This window comes from Aegilops tauschii, chromosome 7 (genome assembly GCF_002575655.3).
Source record: "Aegilops tauschii subsp. strangulata cultivar AL8/78 chromosome 7, Aet v6.0, whole genome shotgun sequence".
NCBI lineage: Eukaryota > Viridiplantae > Streptophyta > Magnoliopsida > Poales > Poaceae > Aegilops > Aegilops tauschii.
This window is the reverse complement of record NC_053041.3, coordinates 171194533-171205611: the sequence shown is the minus strand read 5'-3', so window position 1 is coordinate 171205611 and position 11079 is coordinate 171194533. Positions and strand designations below refer to the sequence as shown.

Below are 11079 nucleotides of genomic sequence, written 5' to 3'. Positions count from 1 at the left end.
AGCTTGTAGATGTTCGACACAAAGGCCTGCGCCACTTGAAAAGCTGTGAAGGGGTGAGACAAAGCAACAAAATGGGCATACCGGGAGAACTTGTCGACGACCACAAGAATGGAGTTAAACCCCGAGGACCGAGGAAGGCCTTCAATGAAGTCCATTGTGATCATTTGCCACGCTTGGGTCGGCACTGGAAGCGGCTCGAGGAGGTCGGGATAACGAACCCGCTCCGGCTTGGCTTGTTTGCAGGTTTGACGCGCCTCCACAAACAGCCGGACGTGATGTTTGAGCCCCAGCCAATTGAACAGGCGCCTGACACGTCGGTAGGTCGCGTTAAACCCAGAATGGCCTCCGATCGGTCCGGTGTGTAACGCTTCCAGCACTTGCTTTTGTAGGGACGCATTATCCCCCAGCCAGACCCGACCATTCTGCCGAATGATGCCCTCCCACAGCTGATATCCATCTTGGGATTCTTGCTTTGTTGCCAGTCAAGCTAACAGGCGTTGAGCTGAAGGATCGGTCTGGTAACCCAGCTGCACTGCTTCAAGCCAGGTGGGCACTACCGTCGTGATGGTCACAAGATCTCCCTGTGGAGGGCCGGGAAGGCGGGAGAGAGCGTCGGCTGCCCGGTTGTCTGCACCTCTCTTGTACACGATGCGGTAACGCAAGCCGAGCAGTTTAACCATGATTTTCTGCTCCCATGGAGTGGACAGCCGCTGATCCTCTAAATGAATGAGGCTTCTTTGATCAGTATGAATGATAAATTCATCATTTTGGAGATAGGTGCGCCAGTGATCGACTGCCATGAGGATAGCTAGTCCTTCCTTTTCATAGGTGGAAAGCATCCGGTTGCGCGGCCCCAACGCGCGACTCAGGAAACCAATAGGATGCTTCTCCTGCATCAAAACCGCTCCAATGCCCAAATCAGACGCATCCGTTTCCAGTTCAAAGGTCTTGGAGAAATTGGGCAGAGCCAGCACCGGCGTGGTGACCAACGCTTGTTGCAGAGCTCGGAATGCGCCGTCTTCCAGATTAGTCCAACGGAAGATGGTACCCTTCTTGAGCAAATCTGTGAGTGGCCGGGAGATGATAGCGAAACCACGGACGAATTTGCGGTAATAACCGGCCAACCCAAGGAAACCCCTCACTTCCTTCACATTGGTAGGGACCGGCCACTTTTGTACTGCTGCAATGTTTTTCCCATCGGTGTGTACCCATCGCCGCTGATCTCATGACCCAGGTAAAGCAGCCTCGGGCTGGCAAATGTGCACTTACTGTACTTGATCTTCAATTGATGCTCTTGGAGTAGCTGAAATACTTGACGTAGCAGCCGAATATGCGAGCTCAGGTCCTTGCTCTAGATGAGGATATCATCGATGAAAACAAGAACTCCATGGCGCAGCAATGGTGACAGGACAATGTTCATGCCGCCTTGGAAGGTTAGTGGGCCACCAGTGACTCCATATGGCAGTACCTTGAACTCAAAATGGTCATGGTGTGTTTTGAATGCTGTCTTATGATCATCCTCGGGTCGTATCCGGATTTGATGGTACCCTGCCCGCAGGTCCAAGCTGGTGAACAGGCAGGCTCCCGCTAGCTCGTCGAGCAGCTCCTCAATGACGGGAAGAGGGTAACGATTCTTGACGATCACCGCGTTGAGGTGGCGATAATCCACGCAAAAACGCCACGTGAGGTCCTTCTTCTGAACCAACAAGACTGGAGAGGCAAAAGGACTCGTGCTAGGTTGAATGATGCCTTGAGCTAAGATATCAGCTACTTGCCGTTTGATTTCATCTTTTTGCGCTGGACTGTGTCGGTATGGGCGCAAGTTGACAGGCCGTGCCCCGGGCACCAGAGGGATGGCATGATCAAAAGCTCGTTGCGGTGGCAATCCATGCGGCTCCTCAAAATACACCCCGTACTGATCAATCAGTTCCCCAATAGCTGACGGAATGGGTGGTCTTTCCATGTCTTCCGTTGTTGCACAAAGTTGCACGACCCGAGCCACTGCCTCTTGTTCCAACAAACTGTGCAGTTCAGCCCCTTAAATCAAATCACAGCGGGTGACATTCGCTCGCACACCTGTGAGATGCACTTGCTTGTCCTTGTACACAAAATCCATGGTCTTTTCTAACCAGTGGACTTTCATTGGGCTATGGCACGCCAGCCAATCAATACCCAAGATTACATCATAGCACCCCAGGGGTAGAACCTTGAGATCCGAGGTGAAATCAACCCCCTGAGAACGCCAAGCACACGCCGGTATTTCTTGATCACAATGCAGAACCCCACCATTGGCCACGCACACAGAAATGGCACGTTGAGCTTGCTGCACCCCTTGAAGGTGTTGAGCCAGAGATGAGCTGACAAAACTGTGCGAGGATCCAGAGTCCACAAGCATGATAACCTCCCGCTGCTGTACCCAACCGTGCAAAAGCATCATCGTCGGTGATTCAGCCCCTTCAATTGCTTCCCTGGAGAGGACACAACAATCAGCCTCAGTGGTCGATGCCTCCACGGGTGTTGTATCAGATGATGGTTGGTGAAGCATCTCAATAAGCTCCTCGACCACGTGAAGCTGCACTATGGGAGCACTGCGATGATCGCGCCCCCAACGCTCGCCGCAAGTGAAGCAGAGGCCCTTGGTGCGGCGATACGCCCGCAGCGCCCGCCAGCCGGTCGTCGCTTGCTGGTGGTCGAGGTGTGTCGAGGGTGCGGCGATCGTCTTGGCGCATGTCACCGGGGGCGCCGCCTGCCTTCGTTGGTGGAGGAGGAAGCGGCAATGCTGTGCGAGGAATCGCCCGCCCTCCTGCAGACGTGGAGAAGGACGCAGGGGTACGTCGTTCCTCTCGCCGGAATGTGTCCACCACCTCTTCCTGTAAACAACTAAGATCCACAGCAGTATCCAAGTTTTGGGGGCGATGAAGCACGACAGCAGCACGGATATCACGTTGCAAGCCACCCAGAAATTGAGTAACAAAAAATGCAGGATCCCACCAAGTGTGATGTGCTAACAGGTTATGCATGATTTGTGTGAAATGTTCAGCATACTCTGCTACGGTGCCAGTTTGTTTCAGCCTATTAAACTGCCTCAGGAGGTTCTGAAACTCCTCACGACCGAACTGGGTGCATATAGCAGTGGCAAAATCGCCCCAATCGGGATAATGCAAATGCGCTTGCGATGATTGCAACCAAGTGAGAGCGCCCTCTGTAAAGTACATAGCGGCACAACTAACCCAAGTATCTGGACTAAGCGTGCAAACCCGGAAGTAGGCCTCACATTTGAGACGCCACGCTCTCGGGTTATTCCCATCAAACAGAGGAAAGTCAAACCGTGGTGGTGGTGGCATGCGAAGATACCCACGATCCCCGAAAAACGACTGCTCGCCATGGTGGTAGAAGTCGGACGTACCAGTGGCCGGACGTAATCGAGGGGTGTGGATCTCCCCTGACGATTTCCCCCGAAGATCAGTGAAAACACCGTGGCCATCGGGCCTGTGCCCAGTGTCACCACGAACTGGAGTGTCGATGGCGCGCGGATGGGTCGCGTCGGCCATCGGTGGCGGAAGGCGAGGTCGCAACCCGTCCGCGAGTTGGGGAAGCAACGGCGGAAGCTCGCTGAGCCGCAGGGGAGGGGGTGGTGGAGCGGTCGCCGCGGCCTTGTCCGCAGGCGATGTGGTGGTGGCCTTGTCGATCTGAGTCCGCAAGTGGCCCACATCCGATCGGATCTCTTCCATGGACTGCTCGATCAAGGGGCGCCATCCCTGCAGCTCGTGGACGACGAGGTGGATGTCTTCGATTTTGGTGGTGGGGGCCGCGATTGCCGCGGTCAGATCAGCGATCGCCTTGGTGTGCTCCTCCATCGCCGTGGCCTTGCCTTTCCGCGTCTGGATGATAGATGGGAATCGCCCAGCCAGATTGGGGGTGGAGAAAAACATTTTTGGGTGGATCGGACGGGCTCTGATACCAATTGTTATGCTCCCTCTCAAATCTTAACAACACACAGAGGAATTGAGGATACAAGTCTCGATCGATCTAGGGTTCTTGGGAGGAAGAAAGGGGATCGGAAGAGAAGAGTGCCGCCGCTAGCCTATTACTTTCTCCACACCTCACGCAGGAGGCCTCGAGACCTACTTAACCCTACCCCTCGTTTCCCAAGTGTGGGCTGGGAACTTGCTGTCGGGCTTCACTTCGCGTCGCGACCGTTCCGGGCCGTCGGGTGGTGCGGCAGCCTGGCCCGTAGTAGTTGCTGTAGGCGGGGCCAGGGTGGCAGGGACCGTAACAGTATTGCACTATATTTTGAGGGAAATTTCAATCAACTCAAACCTAGTTACATTTCTTTCTTCTTTTCAACCCAGAATCTTTTTTCCTGTGATGTCAAATCGCTCTTTGATGTTATTCACGCAAAAACAAAACACTCCTTGATGTAAATTATTATAAGCAAGGTTTGCTAATATTATAGGATCCATACTACTAATTTTTGGTTCGAGAATCTTGTGAATCAAACAGGTCTGCATACATGAGTGGTAAGCTACATAAAAAACAATGAAAAAAAAAGTGCTTGCGTTCGTGCGTGTGTGCGTTTATATGAGTGAGTGTATGCGCGTTTATATAAGCGCTCGCGTCTGTACTGTGTTCAAGGAGAAAAAAATCGAAGGAAGGAAACAGCGTGCATGGCTAGCTGGCTGGTGCCCGCGGCGCACGGCACCCATGGATGGAGCACGTACTACATATACCCCACGAATTCCCCGGGTACAACACACACACCATCTTTCCCCTCTCCCCGCGTCAGTCACCTTGCATCACACCGAGACATCCAGCTGATCCTCCCGCGACACCATTCTCCCGCCCCTCTCTCTCCCCTCGATCGCCGGCCGGCCGAAACCATCCATCCTTCCATGGGCTCCAAACCCGCGGACGCGGCAGGGAGCCGGCAGCAGCAGCAGGTGAAGGAGGAGTCGTCCATGGCGGACGTGTACAACCACGAGCTGACGCCGCTGCAGAAGCACGCCGCCTTCTTCGACCGGAACAGGGACGGCGTCATCTACCCCTCCGAGACCTACCAAGGGCTGCGCGCCATCGGCTGCGGCGTCGTCGTGTCCGCCGCCGGCGCCGTCTTCATCAACGGCCTCCTCGCGCCCAAGACGGTACCGGTACGTACGTACGCGTGCAAAACCCTCTCGCTGGTCGATCGATCTCTCTCTCTCCACCATGTGGATGACGGAGACGGAGATGCGCGCGTAGTAGTGCTGTTCTTGATGCTGCTCCAGCACTGTTGTTGGTGACTTGGTGCTGTACGCGAACTAGTTGGACGGCCGGCGATCAGCAGCTAGTCATTTTCGTTTCCGTTCGTCTTTCCGTTCTTGGCTTCGCGCGCCTCTTCCGGCCGGTTTGGCGGGCGTTTGCTTCCTTTGAAATGGTGCACCGCAGAGCCCTTGCCTTTCGCGGCAAAAGAAAGAAAGGGATGCCAGCTACTTTTACCAGAAAAGGAAGCAGGAACGAAATAGATTTATACGTACTCTACTTACATCACCAAAGCAGTTGGGATCTGTCAAAAGCGGCATGAAATGAGATTTCATTATTTTTTCTTTCGTACGTAAAGAGGTGCTGATCGACTCGAGAGTTTATTGCTGCAGGCGAACGTGAAACCTCCAGCTTTCAAGTTCCCAATCTACGTGAAGACCATCCAGCAGGGCAAGCATGGGAGTGACACAGACGTGTACGATACCAACGGAAGGTACTACTTTATAGCTACGACTCTAACTTAGCGTACCATGTGCGTGCCACCGCCCTAGGGCAGACAGATCATGCTCATGCTACCGATGAGAGAATCTATTGCCTCTATTTCAAAGTAGATGACCTCCTACAAACTTTTAATTTGCTCTAACTAAGAACGTCGACATATAAGTACATTGTCGAGCTCGTGCAATGAAAATAACCTCACTCCATTTGTCATGTATAGGTAATACTGTCTCTTAACTATTGTAAAGATGTGTCTACAACCAGGTGCCTAGTCCTACAAACTCTACAATTACTCTTACCTAGAAACTCTACAATTAATCCATCTCTTACGTAGAAGACCTCCTAGTCCTACAAACTCTACAATTAACATGGGTGCATGTACAAAGTTGCTAACTTAATTATGGTTTGTGATCAAAACTGCAGGTTCGTTCCTGAAAAGTTTGAGGAGATATTCAAGAAGCATGCCCACACCAGGCCTGATGCCCTAACGAGCAAAGAGCTGGGGGAGATGCTTAAAGCAAACAGGGACCCTAAAGATTTCAAAGGACGGTAAGATTACTTCACCTCGAGTGTGAACAATGTAAAAATGTAAGCAGCACGCTCTTTTTTAAGCTCATCATGCTTTTGGATTCAAAAAACATGGCAGGGTGGGCGCCTTCGGTGAGTGGAGACTTCTCTATGCGCTGTGCAAAGACAAGGAGGGATTTCTTCACAAGGAGACTGTCAAGGCGGTCTATGATGGCAGCGTGTTTGAAAAGTTGGAGCAAGAAAAGAAGGAATCTAAGGAATTTGCCAAGAAGAAATGATGAAATGTCCTCCGATACCCGCTTATTTGTGGTCCTGTTCAAGTATTTGTAGATTGGGGTGTGCTTGTGAGTTCGGTTCATGAAATTAATGTTGTGATCGTTTGGTTTCACTTGTTATTGGTTTCATATTTCTTGGAATGAGAATTGGAGCCTGATGTAAATGTATAGAAACTGCCTGCAAATTGGGAAATTTTCTTTTCACATTTCTTTTTACTTTGTACATTTTGCTGTTATTGTTGGCTTATATATGTCTGGCCTGACAGCTTACACTCCTTACGACATCTGATTCTCCACTCTATCTTCAAGATACGCACATTGCTAGTAATCTTCAGGTAACTAATTTGTATGAACTTCCCAGAAAGAAAGAAAAATAATAATTCGTGATGTCCACTTGGGCTCCATGAATACGATTTCAGTTATTTTGTAACTTTGTACTTGTGTGCACGTTGATGACGGAACGCTTCCATTCGGCCGACAAAGAGTAGTAACGGTTACTGTTCATCGGTCAGGATCAAACACAAATTCATTTACTATGTATTAAGAACCAATTAAGTAATGAATAGTGAGTATAACTGGTGTGCGCTATTCATTGCTGAATGTGTTTTTTATACCTCATAGATGAGTTTGTGTTTAATTTAGAATTTTATATATCAAAAGAAAAGCTATCTATTCGACATACTTATTTACCAGAATTTTATACTCCCTCCTTTCGGAATTAGTTGTCGCTTAAACGGATGTATCTAAACGCATTTCAATGCTAGCTAGATACATCGGTTTGAGCGGCAACTAATTCCGGACGAAGGAAGTAGATTTTTCTAAATATTCAAAACATATAGTCTTCAAAAAGAAAAAGAAAAAGTAACCCATTGCCTTATCTCCAAAAAAGGAACATAAAACTAGCTTATTAATGGATGACGCAGCTCCCCTTCCTAACAAGATATGCTGACCGCGTCGCTCTCGCCTAGGGCGACTCGGGGGCGCCTCCCTAACCCTAGCGCGCCGCCACCCAATCGCCCCCAGCCCCGCGCCGCCGCCGGAGGAAGCCGCCGGGCGAAGCTCGTGAGGCTGACGGCGGCGGCGGGGCGACTCCTCGCGGCTCCTGTTGGGACTGGGGCGGCGGATCTCGGCGGGAACCGGCGGCAGCCCGGGCGTGCGCGGCCCATGGCGTCCGGCGGCGTGGTGGCGGGTGTCGGCGAGGGGTTGTAGGTGGTGGCGGAGGGGTCGGCCGTTCCCGTCCTCTGCGTTCCTTGGACGATGCGAGTCCTTGGGAGCAGGAGGGGGTCGGCCTGACGAGCTCCGGTGGGCGTGGCGTGTTCGTGGCAGCGGCAATCCGGCGTTCCGGGTGGTGTCTTCTTCGAGCGGCGCGAGGTGGACAGCGGGCATGTGGTGGCGGTGCTGATCTTGGATCTGGCGAGGCACCACGGCCCGGTGCTAGGTGATCCGTGTACGCGATGCTTGATGGAGGCTCTTCGAATAGATCTGGGTGAAAACCTGCCTTTGGCTAGCTGCCAAGGCCGGCGGTGACGGCGCTGTTATGCGGCGTTCCCTTCTTGAAGGCATCGCCGAGGAGAAGTTCAAGGCCACCATCTGCTATCTCCGGGGGAAACCCTAGATCAGTAGATCGGATGACGGCGGCGCTATTTTGTGTCGTTTCCTCTCGGGGGCGTCAGTCTTGGAGGTGTTCACGGGATCGAGGGACCAGTGGGCGGCTTCTTTGGTGGAGCGGTGCTTCATCTTAAACATTGATGGCAGCAGGTCTCGGCGGCGTGGTGCAGTGGAGACTTGGCGCCCGATGCACGGAGATGGACTCGCGCAGGAGGAGGTAGCTGTCTGGCGTCATGGTGACGTTGATGGCGGAGTGGCCTACACAAGGTAGAAGACTCAATATATTCTGAAGACGGACCTGTGGAAGATGGCTGCGACGACACAAGAGTGTGTCTGACCGGATTGTGCCCCAGACCCGGTATGTGGCTCGGCTGGGGCTTCCGGCTTTTGATGTTAGGTTTAGGTGAGTGGTTTGGGTAGTGGCCCAACTAGCATCCCTTCATCATATGGATAAGAGTAGCGGCATATGTTGCCGAGATGATGGATTCAGAAATATTGTCTGTAATACTTTGTAAGGTCCTCGAGAATAATTAATAAAGTGGCCGTATGCATCTCCCAGATGCAGAGGCCGGGGGTCATCCTCCTTTTAAAAAAAAACAAGATATGATTAACTCCCTGAGTTTTTTTTAAGGAATTAACTCCTTGTACTTCTTTTTGACAGTAATTAACTCCTTGTGTACTTAGTTTGGAAAGGTTGGCCAGTACTTTAGCGACGCGCGTCTCGGTCGCGCACACGTACGCACTCTACCTGAGCTCGAGATCAATGTTGCATTCGTGTAGGACGTCTGATTGATCGGGGCGTTGGATCGTTCTACACGTCAAAGACCTCCCGGTGGCGCGGGTCGGAGCTCTACCAAGGCGTAGGATGTGTTGTGATCGTGGCCGCCCACGGCAAGGACGAGGGCGACTCGCCGGTCCTCTCCACACGGTCCGCCTCCCATCGTTGCTTCGGCGAAGAGTCTTTACTTCACATCCGGTGGGAATGTTGGGATCGCGGTCTCGAGTCGACCGGTTGTTTGCACGCGTCGCCAACGCGCGCGAGAGCGTGGTGGTGTGGTGTGGCGTGGTGTCTCTGGTGCAGTGGCATTCCCTGCTCCGTCCGGTCGCGGTCCAGTCGCGTCCGTGTTACTACTTACTAGAAGCCACTTTGGGCTGGCTGGGTGGGCGCCGCCTTCGTGCGCGGGCGGGCGAAGCAACCGGTCGATCCGTCGAGTCACGTTCCCAGATATTGTTCCTCGATCGGGCGGAGAATGGACGTGTCACGACCTGCTAGTCGGCGCCGTACGTGGCCACTGAAATTTGGACACGCAAGGTTGCATTTGCATACGATCCCCGGGCATCCCATCACGACTCATCAACAACAATCCGCATGAAACTTATAACAGCGTGATGCAGCTTCGTGTGGGTCTTTTTCTTCTTCTAAGAAACACAGTCCAAACGCGAATGCTCACATACACGCACATATACTCATCTATATGAAGAGCGTGGTGTAGCTGTTGGAAATATCAGCACTTTTCCGATTAGACTAATCTACGAGTAAACAGTAAGCATGACATAAATGATATGCATCTCGTAGCGATACCTAAGCATACTAGCACGTACAGAACATAGAAGCGAACCATCTATGAACATCACATATACGGCTAGCACAAGTATGAGTAAACGAGGGATGAATGGATCATACCCTCCGGTTGGCCAGGCCAACGCGGCGGCGGCGGCAGCAGCCTCGGCGTCGTCCGTGGCCTTTTTCTTGGCGGTGGCGTTGTCGGCCATGGTGTCGATGCAGGGAAGTAGTGGAAGCAGAGGCTGGCGGAGTTGGAGACAGATCGGGAGCAGTCGCGTCGAGACGCTCCCAAAAAACCTTATTGCCGTTCTCCCGGGCAGGATCTCGAACGACAGGGTTCCGGAGGCACCTGCTCTCCTGACCAACCGTGCACGCAGTCGTCGGGATGGGATCGCCGGAAGCAGCACAGAGAGAGGAACAGTGGATGACGACTAGGGTTGTACGAGAGGGAGTGAGTGAACTGAGTTAGGGTTCACTCCACTGGCCAACGCCTTCTTACACTAGTAGAAAAAGAGGCTTCCATACGCCCCCATTAGTCCCTAAAATAATCGAACCGCGACAAAAGGGGTCTTTAGTCGCGGTTCGGGAGGAGACCCGCGACCAACTATCTGGGCCCAGCGCGCTCGGTCGACAGCTGGCGGACGGGAGGGGCTTTAGTCCCGGTTGGCCAGGCCAACCGGGACTAAAGGTCCTCAGGCTGGCCCGAAGGCCTTTAGTCGCGGTTGGCCAGGCCAACCGGGACTAAAGGCCCATCCCTATATATAGGACTCAGCTCACTTCACTTAGCCACAATTCAGAAGGGGGGTGGTGGGTTTGCTTTTGGTTCCTCCTATGCACACAAGGTGTTCGATGAAATGCCCGAGAGCATCAAAACAAACGTGATATGAAGTGTCCGAGCCACACTTGAGCTTTCTCATTTATTTTTCCTCCGCGATCGCGGTTAGCAACTTGAACCTTTCATGTGTCATTGATAAAATATGCATGTGTGTAGTTCATTGTTTAATTTGTATTATTTCTAGCTAGTTAGTTTAACAAATGCATGATAGTTAATTATATACTTTATATAATAACAATGCAGATGAATCGGCAATGGATGTACGGTCCCCGACTCTCCGGCGAGTTCACTACGGGTTTGAAAGATTTCCTCGTAGTGGCAAATGCGAACAAGCAGTGAGGTTTTATTATCTGTCCATGTGCTGTCTGTAAGAATCAGAAGGGTTACTCCTCCTCAAGAGACGTTCACATGCACCTGCTTCGGCACGGTTTCATGCGAAGCTATAATTGTTGGACCAAGCATGGAGAAAGAGGGGTTAGAATGGAAGAAGATGAAGAAGGGGATGATATCGATGACAACTATCATGATCATTT

General features: G+C 52.0%; 1 protein-coding gene and 1 pseudogene across 1 annotated transcript; one reads left to right on the top strand and one right to left on the bottom strand.

The window, feature by feature from the left end:
• Positions 1–1351: 1351 nt before the first annotated feature.
• LOC141026978 (uncharacterized) lies at positions 1352–3857 on the bottom strand (annotated as a pseudogene).
• An 892-nt stretch (positions 3858–4749) lies between these two features.
• On the top strand, positions 4750–6732 carry LOC109763685 (probable peroxygenase 5). Its single transcript, XM_020322545.4, has 4 exons — positions 4750–5147; positions 5631–5731; positions 6160–6285; positions 6383–6732. The coding sequence occupies exons 1-4, from the start codon at positions 4893–4895 to the stop codon at positions 6540–6542; spliced, it is 642 nt and encodes a 213-aa protein (XP_020178134.1). The 5' UTR covers positions 4750–4892; the 3' UTR covers positions 6543–6732.
• The last annotated feature ends 4347 nt before the right edge of the window (positions 6733–11079 follow it).

Excerpts from the sequence above, each read along its gene's own strand:
- LOC109763685 (XM_020322545.4), top strand. The coding sequence starts at position 4,893 with ATGGGCTCCAAACCCGCGGACGCGGCAGGGAGCCGGCAGCAGCAGCAG. Across the intron at positions 5,732-6,159 it reads GTGTACGATACCAACGGAAG|GTTCGTTCCTGAAAAGTTTG; the intron begins GTACTACTTTAT and ends TCAAAACTGCAG. Across the intron at positions 6,286-6,382 it reads CCTAAAGATTTCAAAGGACG|GGTGGGCGCCTTCGGTGAGT; the intron begins GTAAGATTACTT and ends AAAACATGGCAG.